Source organism: Pan troglodytes, chromosome 23 (assembly GCF_028858775.2).
Source record: "Pan troglodytes isolate AG18354 chromosome 23, NHGRI_mPanTro3-v2.0_pri, whole genome shotgun sequence".
Taxonomy (NCBI): Eukaryota; Metazoa; Chordata; class Mammalia; order Primates; family Hominidae; genus Pan; species Pan troglodytes.
Window position 1 is genome coordinate 34,341,142 of NC_086016.1, and position 22,937 is coordinate 34,364,078.

A 22,937-nucleotide genomic window follows, 5' to 3' on the forward strand; every position below is an offset into this window, starting at 1 on the left:
GAAACAAGTCCCGTGATTTCCAGGCCCTGGGCACTGCACGCAGGATCATCACTTACCAAACCCCATGAGAATAAAAGAGCCAATCAGCATGATGATGGTCTGGAGGGTGTCTGTGTAAATCACCGAGGCCAAGCCCCCTAGTGAGAGAAAGAAAAGAACCAGGGCATTTTATCCATGTGTCCTCATGTATTTACCTTCATCACTGGGTTCTCCTCCACCCACAACCCTGGAAATGACCCAGTAGAAGACATCAAAAGCTCCTGGGTGAGCCACAAGCTTGTCCTGGCATCATGATCTCCTCAGCACTGGTTTTCCTACTTCCCTTGCCTTGCCCTGATTCAAAGTTTCTGTGAATTACAGTGAAGTTTCATCTTTGTGTGAGTTTTTGAATATTAAATAGGGGAAAAGGCAGCACTTTAATACCATGAAAGTTTCTCTTAACAATCCCTCAATTTACGCCCATTCAGCACAGTGCACCTGCTCTAAAATATCTAGTGAAACCACTTTTGCTCTAGTGCTGGAACGTATTATTGTTTCATTAATTCAGTACCAGATATAGTTACTGTGTTTTGTGTTTTGCTGTAGTGTTGAACAACAACAACAACAAAAACCCAAACCCAACTTCTTTTTCAGTTCTAGACTAACTAGGCTCTCAGTCTAGTTAGTCACCAGCACCTGCAACAAGATATTCCCTTTATGAGAGTGTCATGAGAAAATAAGATGAATCCTGAACACAGAAGACTCATGCCCTTATTGCTCCCTTATTCTGAAACACATGCTCTGTGAAAGTTGTCTGTACCAAAATAGAGACACTTATGCCAAACCGTAACAAAATGGGGCTGGGAGACCATGCAGGTAGGGCCCTCATACACCTATGCCGGTAACAGGAACTGTTGGAAGACATTATCATGAAGACTGTCTCCTAGCAACAGCCAGTACCACCAATGAACAAACACCAGCACCTGCAACAAGCAGGTGAAGCAATCATCTTTGTTTCAAAACAGCTTATGTGGACTCTCCCTCTCTGTCTTTAAAAGCCTCTCCTTGCCCCAACCCCCTTGGAAGTCCTGTGGTCTGCCATAGCACATGTATCCTGGTTTGCAATCCCTCACTATTCCCGAAGAAACTCCTCATTTTGGAGAGTTGGTCTCTCTGTTGCTTATTTTAGGTTGACAGCTCAAATGCACGAAAATGGCCCCAAAACTGTTTTGACTGTTCTAGCTGGTACTTTTCCTTATGTCTTCCAACTCAGCTGGTATACTTTAATTTTTATGTTAGTATGCATGAGAAGCATATCAACACACCTGGTTCATGAGAGCCTGCTTGGACTATTGTCACACATCGTCTCCCGCCAGCAACCCACTGCTCCAGTTCTCCTCTCCCAACTGCACCATTCATGGCCATGGCCATGCCCTGGCATCCTGTGTTCATTTGAACCTTGCCTTTCATTTGCTAGTCTCCTATCTGAGCTGCTACTTCCTCCCAACCGTCTGTGTGGATGATATGCTGAATTCGAAGTGCCAATCTGGGTACCAAACATAGCTGAACCAAATGACCTGTTTCCTACCCCATCCCCCACATAATTCCCTTCCATCAAGATGTTCACATCTAATATGGAGGATTCTGTGTTGTATGCTCCAGTTGTGTTTCTGGTGCTGTGCTTGACTCTCATAGTGGAAATGAAATGGTGCCTTTACCTCGGCAGTGACAAGGTTAACACTGAGAATGCTAATTGCAGGTTGGGGTGGGATCAGCAAAAGATAGCCTGAGTGAGCAAAATATGCAACATACTCACCAGTGATGGTGTAAACAGCAGTCATAGCCAAGAGGATGAAGATTGCCAGGTAAAGGTCCAATCCCAAGGCCAGCTTGATGAATATGGCTCCAGCAAATATGTCTGCCTAAAAAGGGAACAGTCAGGATGAGAAAGAAACATGCATTTGAGGCCACTGGCTTCTCTGCCCCAATGTCCACTCTTCTCAACCCTTCTTTTTCTGATAGACTCCTACTTACCCTTCAAGAATCCACTGAGATGGCCCCAGAGTAATACCTTCCATAAAGCCTCAAAAAACGATTTTCACTCTCTTCACTCTCTTCTGTAGTCGCATAGAAGTTAGTTCATTGCTCAGTTGAGGTGCTTATTAAATGAAGTGACATGTCCTGAGAACTTTTTCTGTATCATGAGGCTTAGACAGCCTGAGTAATTGCTTATAGGAAGCCCCTTGACTGTGATGGAGTATTTAGAAATATATCTTCTCCTTGAGCCCAGGAGTTTGAGGCTGCAGTGAGCGGTAATTGAGTCACTGCACTCCAGCCTGGAAGTGCATATTATATATATATATATAATATATAAAATATATGTATAATATATAAAATATATATAATATATTATATATATTATATTGTGTGTTTTATGTACTATAAAATTTATTAAGGGCAAAACCACAATTACTTTTGCACCAACCTAATATATTGGATAGAAAGTATGTACCAAACGGCCGGGTGTGGTGGCTCACACCTGTAATCCCAGCACTTTGGGAGGCTGAGGCGGGCGGATCACGAGGTCAGGAGATCGAGACCATCCTGGCTAACACAGTGAAACCCCGTCTCTACTAACAATACAAAAAATTAGCCAGGTGTGGTGGTGGGCGCCTGTAGTCCCAGGTACTCGGGAGGCTGAGGAAGGAGAATGGTGTGAGCCTGGGAGGCGGAGCTTGCAGTGAGCAGAGATGGCGCCACTGCACTCCAGCCTGGGCAAGAGCGTGAGACTCCGTCTCAAAAAAAAAAAAAAAAAAAAAAAAAAGAAAGTATGTACCAAAGTAGAATGCAACCAAAGAACATTGTTTCATTTATATTCCAAATAGATATGTGCTACAGTGATGGAAAATTGGTTTGAATTGGGGGGTTAGTTATGATTATTTTTGAAATTGAGGGGAAAATGTACAATTAATTTAGATTATGCAGACTGTGCTGTAAAAGCATGATGTTGGCTGGAATTCAATCAATTACATGTGTCTCTGACCCTCCTAGGGCCCTTAGGTCTAACCATAAAAAAAGGAGACTATGATCAACTTAAAAATCTCTCTAAGGCAAACATATTTCAGTGGGAAGTACATTTTCTTATCTACACTGTTTGGCTCAGCATAATTAACATGAATAATTCAGGACAATTTCCTGCTAGTTATTATATATGTGTGTATATATATGTGTGTGTGTATATATATATAAAACTAATAATGTATATGTTCTTAGAATTAGTATTCTTGTTTGCCAATGAGGATTTTTATAATTATCTGTTTGTTTTAATTTTCCTAAAATTATTAACAGAACTGAGTCCGTTTTAAGAGACAAATTGCGTAACATTTTTTTCTCTGTTCTGGAAAAACTTAAGCTGCCAACAGATCATCTCTTACTTGAAACCTTGAAAGAATTCACCCCTACCCTTCTCCATGTCCCCAAACTACCTGTCAGGTAGGTTATTATTATCATCATTTTGCATCTGAGAAAACTGAGGCTTAGGGAATTTGTCCTAGATCACCCAGATAGAAAGTGGTAAGCTCAGGATTTAAACCTGTGTGGTGTGACTCAGAAGCTTCCATGGTTAAACACTTTGTTATACTGCTATCATGGAATTTTACTTAGTGAAATATGTGGGGAACACTTAGAGAAGTATAGATAAATTATTCTAGGAAGATGGTGAATATGGCAGCATAGTTTGTGAACTTCCATGAATCTCTACATTAGACAGAGCAAGTTTATGGCAAAACCAACAAAATTAGATGACAGGGTATTTCCGTGGGGCCCAAAAGGCAAGACGGCAGGTGCAAATCAACCTCAGCCACAAGACCTGCATGGCAGCAAGATCTGGGAGGAGGCAGAGAGAAACAGCAGCTTATCTGAAGAAACTTAGAGTTAGATATCCCCACATAGCCACCAGGTGACACTGAGGAGCACAGTGGGACAATTTCAGAACTACAGCAGAGCATAGAAGAGGTTTTGCTTTAATAACCAGTGGGCAACTGTAAGGGCTCCTTGGTAAATTCCAAAAGGGTTCAGAGTAGTCTGGGTCAAACAAGCTCTCAAAACTAACAGCCAAAGCTGCCTTTCAGAACAGGGACCTACACCAAGGAGAAGCTTCTAGAAGCGGCAACAAAGTTTGGCAAAATGAGGAACACCATGTTTGATGATACACTAGTCTTATGGTGGGGATGGAGGAGAACTGCAAATAAGTTCTGAATTCATACTTAGTTTGTTTTTTTTGTAGCAGTATGGGCGAGGCAATTCGGAAATAATTTTCTTTTTAAAAATATTTACTTATTTTTGTTTCAGCCGGGCACAGTGGCTCATGCCTGTAATCCCAGCACTTTGGGAGGCCAAAGCGGGTGGATCACTTGAGGTCATTTGTCAATTTATGCTTTTGTTATCTGTGGTTTTGAGGTCTTATCTAAAAAAATCTTTGCCCAGACCAATGTCCTGAAGCATTTCTGAAACCATTTTTGATGCATTATAGGATTGAGCAAACAAATTTTACATATATATATGTGTGTGTGTGTGTGTGCATATATATATATCTGTATGTGTGTGTGTATATATATATCTCTGTGTGTGTGTGTGTGTATATATATATATGTGTATATATATATGTATGTATGTTGATGACTTGGAGGGCCAGGATTCTCAGTTGTGGAAGAGGGAACATATAAATATAGAATTGCAGAAGGCAATAAAATACTCTATAGAGCTGGACTGGAATTGGAGATATTAGTGTGAACTCATGATTTCTAAACTGTATATGTACGTGTATAGCTGCCTAGAAAGTACATGTATGTGTGTGTGTGAATATATCTATTTATGTGTGTGCATTTACATGTGTGTATGTGTGCATTTATTTCCTAATTATGTCAGCTAAAATAGTCAAGAAAAAAAGTCCACCCAATAAGCACACTTAGCACGCAGATTTTTGTTTCTAATACCCCTCCCCACTAAAGGAGCCAGGGCTCTCCCAGAAAAATAGGTGACTCCAGGACTGGAGCAGGGCTGGTACAAGATGAGTCTGAAACATTTTGTTAGGCCAGAATTTAAGAAATTGCCCAACAAAATGATGGCATCATGCCCCATCCTTTATACAGAATCCAGTTTGAGGAACTCTCACTGGCCAAATGTGGTGTAAGTATCAAAATAACTGGCTGGGCGCGGTGGCTCATGCCTGTAATCCCAGCACTTTGGGAGACCAAGGCGGGCAGATCACGAGATCAGGAGTTCGAGACCAGCCTGACAAGCATGGCGAAACCCTATCTCTACTAAAAATACAAAAAATTAGCCAGGTATGGTGGCGCGTGCCTGTAGTCCCAGCTACTTAGGAGGCTGAGGCAGGAGAATTGCTTGAACCTGGCAGGCAGAGGTTGCAGTGAACTGAGGTCAGGCCACTGCACTCCAGCCTGGGCGACAGAGTGAGACTCCGTCTCAAAAAAAAAAAGTATCAAAATAACTGCATATAATAATATTGGTAAACCAATGATAAATAGGAATGTATCAGTCCATATCAGTAATAGATAAATAGAGAAGGGAAGACTCCTGCCCTCAGTAGCCTGCTGAATGCTGGCTGGGAACTGTGGAAGGAGTGCTAGGAGTTTTGGAAAATTATTATTTGGCAACCATCATAGTAAAGATTGGATCTGATAAGAACCATTTATGAATGCTAAATCTAGTGGAAAAATTTGAAGAGGAACTGGATATTTCAGTGGTTTAAAGGATCTGTCACAGACTGCTTATTGGTTACAGGGGAAAATAAAACAGTAATTCTATAGTGGAGAAACTGGGCAATACTTTGACCAGGTGATTAAAATTAACATCACCATTGAGGAACAGATGGGCATTGAATGCTTCTAGATAGGATACTTTTAGTAGGATACATCACTTATGCAGTATTCCAGCCAAGAAGAATGCATAACGTGAATCCAACCATGAAGAAATATCAGGCAAATCCAAAATAAAAATTGTCATATTAAGAAGGGTGGAGTAGGGACTCTATCCTTCAAATTGTCAGTATCATCAAAGACAGAAAAGGGGTATGAAAATGTTCCAGATGAAAGGAGGCTAAAGACATTTGGCAACTGAATGTAGTACCTGACCCTAGACCGCATCCTGTACTGGAGAAGAAAAGATGATTAAAAAAGGTATTACTGGGTCAATTTACAAAGTTGGAATTTAAATGGTAGATTAGTGTATCCATGTTATGTTTACTTGAGTTGATAATTCCAATTGGTTTTGCAAGAAATTATCCCTGCTCCTAGGAATAACAATATACAGGAAAGGCTCAGTTTAAAAAACCATCATTTTACACTGCCACAGTAAAGACTGGATCAGGTAAAAATCACTGGATCAGGTAGAATCATCAATGAGTGTTAAATCTGGGGGAAATTTTACATTGAAATTATTGGGGTTAAAGGGCAATGACATATGCAACAATTTCAAATAGTTAAAAACATATGAGAGACACTTTGGGAGGCCAGGCAGGGTGGATCATTTGAGGTCAGGAGTTTGAGCCCAGCCTAGCCAACATGGTGAAACCCCATCTCTACTAAAAATACAAAAAAATTAGCCGAGCGTGTTGGTGCATGCCTGTAATCCTGGCTACTGGGGAGGCTGAGGCAGGAGAATCACTTGAACCTGGGAGGCAGAGGTTGCAGTGAGCTGAGATTGTGCCACTGCACTCCAGCCTGGAAGACAGAGTGAGACTCTGTCTCTGTTTCTGTGTTGAAGTTGGGGCTAGAAACAGGTGTAGCAGGAGATGGTTGTATTTTTCTCTAAGATTTGAAATAAAATCTGACATTTTATCATCCCACGCGATACTGATGTTGGCCAAAAACCTGTTCTTGATTTTCTGAGCCTAGATCCCAACTCGGTTGTACAAATGCAAAGTACTTTCTGTAACTCTACTGCACATTGGGGTTTCCCAGGAATACCAACTAATATTGAGGGAAGATTTCACTTTTAAAAAAATGTTCACCATTTCAGAAAAAGAGTGTTACCTGTGGAGGTGCCACGTGTGATATCTGCCTCTGCCTGCATTTATAGCTGTCTTCACTCATACTGCTTTATCCTCATCCACAGAGGGGCGAGTATTACACCACAGCATTTTGACTTCATGTGTAGTTCTACTTAATCATTTTCATATTAAAACACACTATCTTATTATGGATTCTTTGACCTTTGTTTCTATTATATAGTACTATTAAGGAATTAAATCCATGGTTTTAAAATTGTATGTAAGTAGTTGACATATTATCAATGAATTTTTTCCTAAAGAAATAGGGACTACTCCAGGTCACTCACGCTGTGGTGCAATGGCATGATCTTAGCTCATTATAACTTAGCTCCTGGGTTCAAGTGATCCTTCTGCCTCAGCCAAAGTAGCTGGGACAATAAATGTGTGCCCCCATACCTGGCTAAATAATTTTTTTTTTTTGTAGAGATAAGGGTCTCACTATTTAGCCCAGGCAGGTCTGGAACTCCTGGCCTCCAGTGATCCTCCTGCCTCAGCCTCCCAAAGTGCTGGGATTACAGGCAGACGTCACTGGGCTCAGCCATCAATGACATTTTTCTTTTATTGTGATGAAACATATATGACATAAAATTTACCATTTTAACCATTTAAGTATATAATTCAGTGGCCTTAATTACACTAACAATGACTGTAAAATATTTCTCATAATAAAGAGGAATTGCAAGGATCAGAATTTTCTTGTGCTATAAAGGACTGTATTAAAACAATAGTCAATATCTGAATAAAGACTGTAGATTAGATAATAGTTTATATCAAATCTCAATACATATGTTATTGCAGGTTGAGAACCAGTGAACAAGATGATCTTTTTCCAACCTGGGCAGAGGAGAGTTATGAAAACTGTCCTGTCCTAACGTCTCATAACGATCTGTTTAATAAGTAACTAGGAGACAATCTGTGTATCAGAGTGTAAGAGTACACAAAAGGTCATGTCTAAGGTTAATCATTATTAATGTCACTTAAGACATAAACCTGCAGGCAAGAATGGACTCCTGCTAAGGTGTCTTTCCAGCCAGCCACGGACTCTGCACAGCCACAGACCTGCACATGGCTTCCCTGCACCCACACCTAGCTCACCAACATTCTGTCCCTCCCCATCCACCAGTGACCCTCCAGCCTGGGAGGTTGCATCCTTTGGGGGCCCCTTTTCACTGTGCATTGTCCTCTGTTCTCTGCCTTCATGCCTGCTCATGCTCTTTTTTAAATAAAAATTTTATTTATCTACTTTTTTGAGACGGAGTCTCGCTCTTGTCACTAGGCCGGAGTGCAGTCGCGCGATCTCGATTCACTGCAACCTCTGCCTCCCGGGTTCAAGCAATTCTCCTGCCTCAGCCTCCTGAGTAGCTGGGACTACAGGTGCATGCCACAATGCCCAGCTAACTTTTGTATGTTTAGTAGAGACGAGGTTTCACCATGTTGGTCAGGATGGTCTCCATCTCTTGACCTCATGATCTGCCTGCCTCGGCCTCCCAGAGTGTTGGGATTACAGGTGTGAGCCACTGCGCCCGGCCTGCTCATGCTCTTCAGAACTGTAAAGCTGTAGATGTCAGCACCAGAGGACAATTGGGAGATTAGCAAGTCCAACGATTTAAGAAACATGTGAACTCTAAGCCCCTGACGCCTGTGAGCTTCTCTGCTTCCCTCTGCCTCGCCTAACCTTCCCATCCTGGGGAATACTTAAGTGCCCTCTCCAAGAGTATGACCCCCAATGCCATCCATCAGGGAGCATCCTCTTCTCTGGGTGTGCACAGCACATTTTCTGTACTTGTCCATGCACTCTAGTTCAGCATGTATTTTAGTACATTTACATGTATTGTCATATGAGACTAATTGTTTCATGTGCAGAATTCTTATTTCCTTAGCCAGATGGTGAACTCCCGTGGCTCAAGAATCTTTGCTACGCTCACCCAAAGCTCAATAATATGCAGTCAGTGCTGGGCAATGCTCACGTTGCATTGGGAAGGCTCATGCCATCTAACCTAAGCAGCTAGTTCACTTCCAACAACAACTCTGTTCAACAGAGGAGCAATAGGAAAGGTCAGCCTTTTCTCTCATGAACTCTGAGGCACCTGCCTAGACTGTAAACTTGAGATTATTTCATTAGTCACCGATACATGAGGAGCAAATAAGTTACTCTTTGTTTTTCACATGTGCTGCTGAATCTTCAAATTCCTTCCTTCTTTCCTCACTGATTATCTCCCCAAAATGTAATGTTTGTTTGTTTATTTATTTATTTTTGAGATGGAGTCTCACTCTGTCTCCCAGACTGGAGTGCAGTGGTGTGATCTTGGCTCACTGCAACCTCTGCCTCCTGGGTTCAAGCTATTCTCCTGCCTCAGCCTCCCGAGTAGCTGGGATTACTGGTGTGCATCACCATGCCTGGCTAATTTTTGTATTTTTAATAGAGATGGAGTTTTACCATGTTGGCGAGGCTGGTCTCAAACTCCTGACCTCAAGTGATCCACCTGCCTCAGCCTCCCAAAGTGCTGGGATTACAAGTGTGCGCCACTGCACCAGGCCCAAAAAAATGTAACTTTATAAAAAAGTACTTAAAATGTACTTTAAAATTTTTTAACACTTATTTGTGACATATGTCTTACCATGGTGGTCTTAGATAGAGTGAACTTAAGAAAAATCAGTATAATAATACAAAGTACTTTCCTTGTGGTTCACGTGTCAGATAATCAAACTGAAAATGAAAATATAAATCTGGACATGGTCTGAGAAAGAATATAAAGGTTATCTTGCAATGGAAAAGGCAGGCGACCAAGTCCTTCTCTTTACTACTAAAGAGCTGTGTTACTTGAATGAGACGTTTTGTTCTTTCTTTACATCCATTTTTTCATATCCTTGATGAGAGGGGAGATTTATACCCAGAGTCTCTCATGACTTAAAAGTCTACCACTCTACGAACACAGGGTCTTTGAAGCTCCCTTTTTCCTCATGAAGACTTTGAAGAGACACCCCTGAGAATTTAAGACATCCATATCCTTGACCCCTTAAAGGCTGTTGACAGTCTACACATCCAGCTCTCTGATATTAGCACTCTGGCCCCATCTGACCAACCTCTTGAAGCTAAAATGCCAGGAGGCTCTGAACTCACAGAAATTAACAAAACCACACAGATGAAGAGGGAGAGGATGGAGAGGTAGACCTGGAGTCGCTCCCCACCAAACCGCTTCTTGAGATATTCCGGCATGGTCATCACCTGCAGAGACAGACATTGACAGGGACTTAACTTACCCTTAGGGCCCTGTGCGTTCAGATTATTCAGCATTTCCTAAGCACCTGTGAGTGAAAGTCCTGTGTGTGGCCCCTTCCTGGTGATGGAACCATGGCTTCTTACTCATAGAGGCATCCCTGATGCCATGCACAGTGACTGGCAGAGGGTGGGTGCTTAAACCATGCTTCTGAAGAGAAGGACCCCCCCATGGATAACTCCAGCCAAGGTCTCTCTCCTGACCAATCTGCAGATCTCACTTTCCCACTGCCGGTTGGGTGTCTCCACCTTAGTGCCTTGAATGCACCAAACATAAGTGAAATCATCATTCTCCTTGTCATCCATCATCTGCCTCTGATCTGGAATCCCTGGCTCCATTAATGGTGGCCTCGGGCACTCCGACCCTCGAGCTTCAAGTCTTAGAGCTGATCATAATGCTTCCCCCTCCATTGCCTTCACTTTTACTCTGCCATCAAACCTGTCATCTCTGCTCCAGGGTCATTATGCAGGGGCACCATTGATTTCCCCACTGGCTGCAGCCACATTCTATACTGGAAACCTCTCTAGGCAAGAAATTTGATTTTTTTTGTCTTCTGTATATTTCTAGCAATAGGCCAGGTGAAGGGCAGGGACCCAGGTTTCATGATTGAAGAGAAAAAATAAGTGAATAAATGAATGCCTGACAGATTTACCCGAACACTGTGGATACGGAACTGGCCCAGTTGTCCCATAGAACTGATGTCTGTGGTTTATTTGAATAAGCATAGAAACTGATCCTCCCAGTGTTACAACTTGAGAAGGTTACCTTTGTCTTATCTGAGTTCCTCTCTCAGGAAATCAACCATCAGTTCTCCCAGATAGGGTCAAAGAGCTGAAACTCACTAGATCAACACACCTGGACAATGAGAAGCCAGACCCCTCGCCCATTATAATTGTCTAACCCACCACCTGCTTCCTGTTGACCGACTTCTCTTCCTTATCCCCACCCCTAATTCCTGTTTTCCCACACATGGTTACATATCTTCCCTGTTATATAAACCCCTAATTTTAGTCCATCAGGAAGATGGATTTGAGACTGAGCTCCCATCTCCTCTGCTGTAGCACCTAAATAAAGCCTTTTTTCCTGGCAATACTCATTGTCTCAGTGATTGATCTTCTGTGCAGTGAGCAGCAGTGCCTAGAACTGAACTCTGGCATTTTGGTAACAGATACTCACCCCCGACTTGATGTAGATAGGGACAAAGATCCACCCAAGAATCGGCAACATTACTGAGGACTACAAGGAACCAAAATAAGAGACAGTGAGACGTTAAAGAGGCTTGGCTTGTGGACCTTCTCCTTCTATGACCTCTGAGTCTGGAAATTGAAAAAAAAGTTGGCTCAATCCTGTCCCATTCAAACAACTATAATCCCGACACAATTGTGAGTTCCTTTTTTTCTGTTTCTATGACTCAGGGGCCACCATTTTCTGAGGATTAAATTGTGGTGAAAAAGGGAAAGAAGATAAGGGATCTGATCCCAGTGGAACCCCTGGAAGGTCATACAATCTTTGCCAAAGGGAATTTTTCTTGAATTGCATAAATGATACATGGAGTGACAAAGCAATGAGAAAGGAACCTGGAGATAGAAGAATATCACCAGTGCTCCCCAAGTCTTCCCACATACAATGACGATAATAATATAATCTAGCATTAACGTGCAGTTTTTACAGAGAGTCTTCACAGAGATCACTTACGCTGCTCTCAGCCTAAGTGAGGCAGATATGAGAAGCACAGTTATTCTTATCTTAGAGAGGGGGAACTTGAGCCTTACAGAGATTAAGGGGGCCCAAGGTCACAGTGACAGGGGGAGCAGCTCAGTTCTCTGCAGCCTGCTCATCACACCCACTTGGTCCATAGGTCATTCTGGCCATGCCTCTGGAGACTGGCTTCATTCTGGTGTCCATGGCACTATTAAAACAAAGCTCTAGCCATAGGGCATATCTGGAGGCTGGGTCCATCCTGGACTCCTGGATACTACTGAAGTAAATGTAGGGGCAAAATCTTCAACAGGGGAGGGGCACAGGCATGTGTGATCTCTCAAGGTCACTTTCTGAGTTCAACCAGGGAATGGTCTGTTTAAACTTTCACTATGATCCAACTTTCCTTTACACAGGCATCGTCTTCTGCCTAATATGCACATGCATGTACATGAAAACACCAGAAAGAGTAAGATAAAAGAACAGAAAAACTCAGGCAACTCAAAAGCTATTGGTGGCATATCCATCACACGTCCAGCCTTGTGCTAGAGCAAACTTGTCCAACCTGTGGCCCAAGCTGGCTTTGAATGCGGCCCAATACAAATTTGTAAACTTTCTTAAAAAATAGTAAGGTTTTTTGGTGATTTTTTTTTTAGGTCATCAGCTATTCTTAGTGTATGTATTTTATGTGTGGTCCAAGATAATTCTTCTTCTTCTAGTGTGGTCCAGGGCAGTCAAAAGATTGGACACCCCTGTGCTAAAGGATGGGCTGGACACATAGTGGGGACTCAGGGAGGAGAGATGAAAGGGAGAGCTAAAATGCTCAAGTGAACATAGGGATTGAGGCATATAGAAATGACATTCCTGGTGGGAATAACTGCTTGAGAAAAATCTTAGAGGTGAGCAGTGATGTGCATGGAATGGGTCAGGCAGAATGGGACCACAGAAGTGCTGAAGGTCAAACAAGAGGTGGAGGCTGGGTGCAGTGGCTCACACCTGTGATCCCAGCATTTTGGGAGGCTGAGGTGAGAGGCTCACAGACCTCAGGAGTTAAGAGACCAGCCTGGGCAACATAGGGAGAACCCCATATCTACAAAAAACTAAAAACCTAGCTGGGCATGGTGGTGCACACCTGTGGTCCCAGCTACATGGGAGGCTGTGGTGGGAGGATTGCTTGAGCCCAGGAGGTCAGTGAGCCATGATCCTGCTACTGCACTCCAGCCTGGGGAACAGAGCAAGGCTGTGGGAGTGCAAATTAGTTCAAACATTGTGGAAGGCAGTGTGGTGATTCCTCAAGGATCTAGAACCAGAAATACCATTTGACCCATCAATCCCATTACTGGGTATATACCCAAAGGATTATAAATCATTCTACTATAAACACACGTGCACATGTATGTTTATTGCAGCACTATTTACAATAGCAAATACTTGGAATCAACCCAAATGCTCAACAATGATAGACTGGATAAAGAAAATGTGGCACATATATACCATGGAATACTATGCAGCCATAAAAAAGGATGAGTTCATGTGCTTTGCAGGGACGTGGATGAAGCTGGAAAGCCCTCATTCTCAGCAAACTAACCCAGGAACAGGAAATCAAACACCACATGTTCTCATTCATAAGTAGGAGTTGAACAATGAGAACACATGGACACAGGGAGGGGAACATCACACACTGGGGCCTGTCAGGGGGTGAGGGGCAAGGAGAGGGAGAACATTAGAACAAATACCTGATGCATGCGTGGCTTAAAACCTAGATGATGGGTTCACAGGTGCAGCAAACCACCATGGCACATGTATACCTATGTAACAAACCTGCAGGTTCTGCACATGTATCCCAGAACTTAAAATTGACAAAGAAGACAACAACAACAAATAAGCAAAAAAAAAAAAACAAAAAACAAAAAACAAACCAAAGAGGAGAACATTCTATACAGACACCCAGAAAAACCTGGGATATGACTTCCATTAATACACCTGGATGCTATGATTTCAACGTGTACCACCAAGTTCATGTGTTGGAAACTTAATCCCCAGTGCAACAGTATTGAGAGGTTGGACCATTAAGGGGTGATTAGGTCATGAGGGCTCTTCCCTCATAAACAGATGGATCCCATTATTGAGATAGTGGGTTAGTTATAGTAGGAGTGGGTTCCTGATTTTAAAAAATGAGTTTCACCCTCTCCTCCCCTTTTCTCTTCTGTCTCTGTCTCTTTCTCTCTCTCTCTCATCCTCCATCCCTCTCTCTCTCTCTCTCGTGCCCTATTGCCCTTCCACCTTCCACCTTCCACCATGGGACGATGAAGCAAGAAGCCCTTGCCAGATGTGGGTCCCTCAGCCCTTGCACTTCCCAGCCTTCAGAGCTGTCAGAGATACATTTCTGTTCTTTGTAAATTACCCAGCCTGTGATATTCTGTCATAGCAGCATAAAACATATTAAGACACTGGATATGGTTTTGATTTGAAGGAAAAAGCCTATGATGTCACTTACAGTCCATTCAAATGTTACGGTGGCAACTCCTGAAGCTGCTCCTGTCCCAGCCAGCCCCACATAGTGGTTGCTGCCGATGTTACTGGCAAAGAGAGAGGCGCCCATCTGGAATGCAAGAGAACAGACTAGGGTTGGAGTTAAAAGATCCAAATCAGACTTCTTGAAAATAGACAGATGCAGCTGGGTGTGGTGGCTCACGCCTGTAATCCCAGCACTTTGGGAGGCTGAGGCGGGCAGATCACAAGGTCAGGAGATCGAGACCATCCTGGCTAACACGGTGAGACCCCGTCTTTACTCAAAATACAAAAAAATAAGCCGGGCGTGGTGGCGGGCGCCTGTAGTCCCAGCTGCTCTGGAGGCTGAGGCAGGAGAATGGCTTGAACCCGGAAGGCAGAGCTTGCAGTGAGCGGAGATCGCGCCACTGCACTCCAGCCTGGGCGACAGAGCAAGACTCTGTCTCAAAAAAAGAAAAAAAAAGAAAATAGACAGATGCTGAGATGTTTCCGTCACTACTCCTCAGAGCAGGAGTCAAGCAAACAATGGCCCCTGGGCTAATCCAGCCCACAGTCAGTTTCTGAATGGCCCACAAGCCAAGAATGTTTTTTACATTTTTGCATTGTTAAATAATGGTTAACAATGTAAATAAGCATAATATTTTGTGAAATGTGAAATTGTAAACATGTGAAATTGTATGACTCAAATTTCATTGTCTGGAACACAGCCATGCTCATTGGTTTTCCATAGGACTTGGGCTGCTTTTTGTCCTACAACAGCAGGGTTCTGTGGCTGCAATAGACTATATGTCTAGAAAACTCTAAAGTATTTACAATCTGGCCTTTTACAGAAAAGCTCGTTGGCCCCTGTCTTGGGGGAGCATTGGTCAATCTACTAAAATGCTCTGAGTTGAGCCTGTCCTTGGCCAAGCACTGCCAGATCTCCCATCAGCTCTTGTCCCTTTAATTATATGCAAAGACCCCAAGCTGGCTAGGAGGGAGTTTCTCTCCATCCTCCCAGCCACAGGACACTCTTTTCATTCATCCCCTCGCCATTACAGTGTCTGCTGTTCTAAAGACCCAGAGATCAAGAGAGGTCTCTTGAGTGGACGTAGATGAGCACCAGTCCTAGCAGAAGAGAATTGGGGTGTGGCTCTTCCCACTTTTTAAGGCCTCTGTAAAATCACTTTTTCTGCTCAGCTACATGGGGCCAGAGGATGGGATTGAGCTGGTTTTTGGCTTCAAGATCACTTGAGCCTCCTTGCATGTTTCACTAAACAATCCTAGAAATGCAATGTCTGATTGGATGTCCCAAATAAAATTCATTTCAAACTTCCAGTTGTTCTGCTTCAGTCACCCCAGCCAGGACAGTTTCCCATTTCCACTTCCCCTCATACCATTTAGAAAATGAGTCAGATCTGTGAAGGAAGCATTTGCTAAGCACCCACTGTATAATGTGATGCTGGGCTGACACTCTCCAGGTGCAGAGGGGAAGACGCAGCCTCTGCTGCAGTGGGACCCTGGCTGAGGGCGCCACACATCAAAACCCCACGAGAACACCCACTGGGCAAGAATCAAGAGGCATCAGCATTAGCACCATCACAGGGAACACAACCAATAACTGCATGGGACATAGGGACCCATGGAGAGAGCCGGGAGGCTCCTCAGATGAGGAAGGGCTGAGGTGAGGCATTGAAAGAGGACAGCAGACAAGGGGAGGCCAATCCTAACAAGAGGGCCAGCATCAGCTCAGGACTGGCAACAAAGCAGGAATGCACAGAGCTTGTAAGAAGCCAGGAGAAGACTCTTGATAAGGAGCAGAAGAAAAGAATATGAGGTGGGGCTGAACTGGGGTCCTTCAGTGCCAGACTGAACTGGCTGTCATAATAGGTGACATATTGTAATGTCCTGGAATTACAGAGAGGAGCCATGAAGGGATTTAGGAAAGGAGCCCCAGCGAGTAGGCAACCAATGTACATCACAAATGATCAACATTCCCAATGTTGTCTACGTTCACTTTTTTTTTTTGAGATGGAGTTTCATTCTTGTTGCCCAGGCTGGAGTGCAGTGGTGTGATCTAGGCTCACTGCAACCTCTGCCTCCCAGGTTCAAGTGATTCTCCTGCCTCAGCCTCCTGAGTAGCTGGGATTACAGGCATACACCACCACGTCCGGCTAATTTTTGTATTTTTAGTAGAGATGGTTTCACCATGTTAGTCAGGCTGGTCTCGAACTCCTGACCTCAGATGATCTGCCAGCCTTGGCCTCCCAAAGTGCTGGGATTACAGGCGTGAGCCACCGCACCCGGCCTACATTCAGTTTTAAGCACACACTCAGGAAATTTATCTCCAGAAAACTTCTGTCCACTTACCGGCCACCAGGCCATATCACGACCAGCGAGGAAGAAGCCTCCTATAGTACCTCGGTTGGTCTTCAGCATCGCCTGAGCAGAAGGGAAGACAGGTGAGGGTCAAGCCCCAGCAAGTGCACCCAGACACCCCAGAGGCTCTGGCCAGGGTGCTGAGAGGGGTGACTTCAGCACTCCTACAGAGAGAAACGTTTCACTGGAAAGTGTTCTATAGCATCAAATTTTAAAGGACTTCAAAAACAGTCGCTTTGTAAAAACCCAGGGCTGGAAGAACTTAAAAAAATCATAATCCTTAACTTCTGTCTTAACTGCTCTGATTATTCTCACTTATGAAAACCATGTGAGGTATCATTGAGCCATGCTTGCAATAAAATTTGCAGTCTCGGCCGGGCACGGTGGCTCACGCCTGTAATTCCAGCACTTTGGAGGGCCGAGGCGGGTGGATCACGAGGTCAAGAGATCGAGACCATCCTGGCCAACATGGTGAAACCCCGTCTCTACTAAAAATACAAAAAATTAGCCGGGCGTGGTAGCGCATGCCTGTAGTCCCAGCTACTTGGGAGGCTGAGGCAGGAGAATGGCGTGAACCCGGGAGGCGGAGCTTGCAGTGAGCCGAGATTGTGCCAATGCACTCCAGCCTGGACGACAGAGCAAGACTCCGTCTCAAAAAAAAAAAAAAAAATTGCAGTCTCAAATTTATTAAAAGAAAAAAATTCAACATAAATGAAGAGTCCAACTCACTAAATCAGAAAGTGAGCAAACAACAAAAGAAAGTGAAAGAAATGCGATAATAAAAATACCCTCTTTGTCCATTATGCCAGGTGTTGGGGATGCATAGTAAATCTGAAGGTCCCGGTGCTGGCTGTGTGCACACGATGGGGTTATTACGAGAATACGTTAGTTCATTGTAAGCGTTATTTATGCAACACACAAGAAAATGATTCTGATAACACAATGACATTTGTGAAAAGCTTTGTCACAACCACACCCCTTCCCCCCTTAAGATACCCCCTCCTAAACCTTGTGCCCACCCTAAAAGCCACTGGGATTCCACCTACCCACAGCCCAACAGCCATCACCACCAGAAAATAGATGACAATGACTGAGATGTCAGCAGCATTTCGGATGCGGTCAGACAATGGAGGTGGCTCTGGGGTCTCAGCTATGGTGCTGGGGCTAACCGTACTGGCCATGGCTGCAGGCAGTGCTATACCCATTCCACGCATGAGCCATCTTTATATAAGTTCTGGGTTAATGATCAGCCTCAGGCAGGTGGGGTGAGATATCAGAGCCAGCTCCTGGATATGGAGACCTTTAAACCTCTTCTCCAAAGCTGTGGCACCCCAGCCCTCCACCAGTGAGGAGGTAGAGTGTGAGAATGAGGGATGCAGGGCCAGAAATGAGGAGAGAATTTGAGGTGGAGCATGGGGTGTCCTCTGAGTGCAAAGACAGGGTCTTTAAAGAGATTTGACCAGGTGGAGGGGGGATTTGAGAGAAATGAAGACAGACAAGGAGCGGAGAAGGACAGACTAGAAGGTACCAGAAACCAGCCAGGAGGGACCGAATGCAATGGTCCTTCAGAGAACAGACACAGTTTCTGACCAATGAGCTATATCCCTTGACAGTGAAGTGAATTATGCCTTTCGTGGATTCCAAAGTCCCACATTTCTCTGAAGTGGGTTTCATGTGCCACAAAAAGACATTGGTGGCCTGTATAGGAAAGGAAGTGGCTCTTCAAGCACCATATGCGGAGAGTTGAGGGCAGAGCTGTGGAGAGCGCTGGGTCAGAGGGTTGTACAAGGAGTGAATCAACCTGGAAGCATGTGATGGGGATCATGAGGACTCAGGAAACAAGACTCCTGGACCACAGCCAAGAAGTTAGAAGTAAAGCCTACGCGGTGGCTGACACCTGTAATCCCAGCACTTTGGGAGGCCAAGGAGAGAGCATCACTTGAGGCCAGGAGTTCAAGACCAGCTTGGGCAACATAGGGAGTCTTTGTCTCTATAAAAATTAGCTGAGTGTGGTGATGCACACGTGTGGTCCCAGCTACTTGGGAGGCTGAAGAGGGAGGATCACCTGTGACTGGGAGGTCAAAGCTATAGTGAGCCATGATCACGCCACTGCACTCTAGCCTGGGCAACTGAGCAAGATCCTGTCTCAAAAACAAACAAACAAACAAAAACAACAACAACAAAAAAACAAAACCAAGAACACACATGAAAAAATGGAAAGCCCAGAAATTCTTCTTTTATACTTAATTTTTTATTGTGGCAAAGTATACATAGCATAAAATTTACCATTTTAATCCCTTTTAAGTATACAATTCATTGGCATTAAGTACATTTACAGTGTTATGCAGCCATTACCACTATCCATTTCCAGAACTTTTTCATCATCTCCAAACAGAAGCATGTACCCACTAAAAACTAACTCCCCATCCCTCCCTCTCTCCAGGCCCTGGTAACCTCTGTTATTCTTTCTTACTATATAAATTTGCCTATTCTAGGTACCTCATACAAATGAAATCATACAATATTTTCCTCTTTGGTTTATTTCACTTAGTATGACATTTTCAAGGTTCATCCATATTGTAGCATGTATTGGAATTTCCTTCCTTTTTAAGGCTGAATAATATTCCAATACTCATATATACCACATTTTGTTTATCCATTCAACTGTTGATGGGCATTCAGGTTCTTTCTATACTTGGCTATTATAAATAATGCTGCTGAGAACACTGGTGTGCAAGGATCTGTTTGAATCCCTACTTTCAATTCTTTTGAGTCTATATGTAGAAGTGGAATTGCATGTGATAATTCTGTGTTTAACTTTTTGTAGAACTGCCAAACTGTTGTTCACAGCAGCTGCACTATTTTACATTCTTTCCACAGTGCATAGGAGAGTTAATTTCTCCATATCCTCTTCAATACTTGTCATTTATGTTTTAATTATAGACAGGCTAGTAGGTATCAAGTGGGTATCACAATATAGTTTTGATTTACACTTCTAACACAATCACTAGTAGTGTTGATTTTTTCATGTGCTTATAGCCATTTGTGCATCTTCTTGGAGAGAGATATATTCAACTTCTTCATCCATTTAAAAATTATGTTGTATTCTTTTTTATACTGCTCCTTGTGGAGCAGGACTACCTCATTGGCAGTGTACCCAGAATAGCCTTATGTTGTATTTTTGTTGCTGTTGAATTATAGAATTTCCTTTTTATTTCTCAGAGACAGGGTCTCATTCTGTCACCCAGGCTGGAGTGCAGTGAGGTAAGCATGGCTCACTGCAGCCTCAACCTCCTGGGCTCAAGTGATCCTCCCATCTCAGCCTCCACCATAGCTGGGACCACAGGCACATGCCACCCATGCCTGGCTAACTTCATTTTTTTAGAGGCGGGGGTCTTACCATGTTGTCCAGGCTGGTCTTGAACACCTGGGCTCAAGTAATTCCCTGTCTCAGCCTCTCAAGGTGCTGAGATTACAGGCATGAGCCACTGAACCCAGCAAGATTTTCTTTTTTTTTTTTTTTTAATTTTTTTTTTTTTGAGACAGAGTTTCACTCTTGTTGCCCAGGCTGGAGTGCAATGGCACAATCTTGGCTCACTGCAACCTCCATTTCCTGGGTTCAAGCGATTCTCCTGCCTCAGCCTCCCGATTAGCTGGGATTACAGAAACACACCACCATGCCTGGCTATTTTTTGTATTTTTAGCAGAGATGGGGTTTCACCATATTGACCAGGCTGGTCTCGAACTCCTGACCTCAGGTAATTCTCCCGCCTTGGCCTCCCAAAGTGCTGGGATTACAGGTGTGAGCCACCTCGCCCAGCTAAGGTTTTCTTTATGTATTCTTTATTTTATTTGTGAGACAGAGTCTTGCTCTGTTGCCCAGGCTGGAGGGTGGTGGTACAATCTCCACTCACTGCAGCCCCCACCTCGCAGGTTCAAGTGATTCTTCTCCTGCCTCAGCCTCCTGAGTTGCTGGGATTACAGGCATGCACCACCATTTCCGGCTAATTTTTGTATTTTTAGTGGAGATGGGGTTGTGTCATGCTGGCCAGGCTGGTCCTGAACTCCCGATCTCATGTCATCTGTGAATAGAGATGATCTTACTTCTTTTCCAATTAGAATGCCTTTTAATTATTTCTATTTCTTACCCACTTATTCTGGCTGGGACTTCCAATGCTATGTTGAATAGAGGAAGTATGGTTGATTCCAAAATATAAAATAACCCCCCACAACTCAATGGCAAAAACAAAAAAACTAATAAGCCAATTAAAATGGGCTAAAGACTTAGACATTTCTCAAAAAAACACATATCAATAGTCAGGAGGTATATGAAAAATTGTTCGACATCACTAATCGTCGGGAAAATGCAAATCAAAACCAGTATGAAATATCACCTCACACCTGTCACGATAGCTATTATAAAAAAAAAGAAAAAGAAAAAAAAAGACAAGTATCAAGGATGTGGAGAAATTGGAACCCTTGTACACTGTTGTTGAGGGTGCAAAATGGTGCAGCTCCTACGGAAAACGGTATGAAGCTTCTTCAAAAAGTTAAAAATTGCAAGTGATCTAGCAATTCCATTTCTGGGCATGTATCCAAAAAAATTGAAATTGGCATCGCAAAAAGATATATCTGCACACCCATGTTCATAAGTACTATTCACAAAAGATGCAGAAACAACCTAATGTCCATCAGTGGATGCGTGGATAAAGACTATGTGGTATATGCATCCATGGAATATTATTCAGCCTTTGAAAGGCAGAATATTCTACAATATGCAACAATGTGCATGAACCTTGAGGACATTATGCTCAGTGAAATAACCTGTCACAGGAGGTCAAATATTGCATAATTCCACTTATATGAGGTACCCCAAATGGTCAAATACATAGAATTCGTGAGTGGAATGGTAGTTGCCACTGAGCATGCGGGGAGGTAAATGGAGAGTTGCTAATTAACAGGCAGAAAGTTCCAGTTAAACAAGATGAATCAGTGGCAGAGATCTGCTGTACAACATTGTACCTACAATTAAGTACTGTTTTGTACACTGAAAAATTTGTTAAGGGGTAAAGTTCATGTTAAGTGTTCTAATCACATAATTTTTTATTAAAGTCATGAAAGTAGACCACATGGTCTAGATCATAATCTCAGGGGAAAAGCTTTTAGTCTTTCAGCATTATTAGCTATTAATGACAAAATTAACCTATTAGCTATAGGGTTTTCATATGTGGCTTTATTATATTGAAGGATTTTTCTTATATTCCATGTTGATTGTTTTTTATCCAAAAAGGGCTGAATTTTGTCAATGCTTTTTCTGCACCAGGTGTTTTTTTTCCTTTGTTCTATTAACGTGGCATACTACATTGACTGATTTTCATATGTTGAACTATCCCTGCATTCTGAGAAAAAATTCCCCATGTTCTTGGTGTATAATTTAATATGCTGCTATATTAGGTTACCTATTTTGTAGATTATTTTTGCATTAGTATTGATAAAGGACACTGCTGTGTATTTTTTGTCCTTGCAGTGTCTTTGTCTCTTTTTGGTATCAGGGTCATGCAAGCCTCATGTAATGAGTTAAGAAGTGTTCCCTCCTCTTCAGTTTTTTTGGAAGAGATTAAGGTGGATTGGTGTTAATTCTTCCTTAATTGTTGGGTACGATTCACCAGTGAGTCATTTGGTGAAGGGCTTTTCAATTTTTTTGAGAATACACACCAAGTTTTATTGGGAGAAGGGAGTATTCACAGGAGTAGGTAAAAGAAAGGGAAGTCACACAGGGTGGAGCGGTGGGATGATTGTGGGTACAAGGCAGACAGGGGAACACAGGGCGATGCCTGCCCCCACCCCAACCCCAGGAAGGGCAGGGGAGCAGCGAAGGCCCAGGAAGATTGAGGCTGGTGAAAGAAAGCAACAGGGTCCCTGGGCTGGGGGACTCAGGGGCTTGTAAACATTGACCACTCTCAGAAGGGGATGAGGGTGGGAGAGGGGTCCCCCTATACTTCCTCACAGGGTTAAGGCCTCTCCAGGTCCCTGGGCCCCCTAAT

General features: G+C 43.3%; 1 protein-coding gene and 1 pseudogene across 1 annotated transcript in view; one reads left to right on the plus strand and one right to left on the minus strand.

Annotated features, from left to right (window-relative positions):
- The window catches only part of SLC5A4 (solute carrier family 5 member 4), a 36,784-nt gene extending 18,692 nt beyond the window's left edge, over positions 1-18,092 (minus strand). The window contains exons 1-7 of the mRNA XM_525573.8: positions 17,940-18,092; positions 16,885-16,956; positions 14,522-14,626; positions 11,503-11,562; positions 10,170-10,274; positions 1,796-1,901; positions 57-137 (exon numbers count right to left, since the gene is read on the minus strand). Of these exons, the coding sequence (XP_525573.6) occupies positions 57-137; positions 1,796-1,901; positions 10,170-10,274; positions 11,503-11,562; positions 14,522-14,626; positions 16,885-16,956; positions 17,940-18,074 (664 nt within the window). The 5' untranslated portion in view covers positions 18,075-18,092. The remainder of the gene's footprint in view (positions 1-56; positions 138-1,795; positions 1,902-10,169; positions 10,275-11,502; positions 11,563-14,521; positions 14,627-16,884; positions 16,957-17,939) is intronic.
- A 3,306-nt stretch (positions 18,093-21,398) lies between these two features.
- The window catches only part of LOC129138465 (cleavage and polyadenylation specificity factor subunit 1-like), a 67,660-nt pseudogene continuing 66,121 nt past the window's right edge, over positions 21,399-22,937 (plus strand).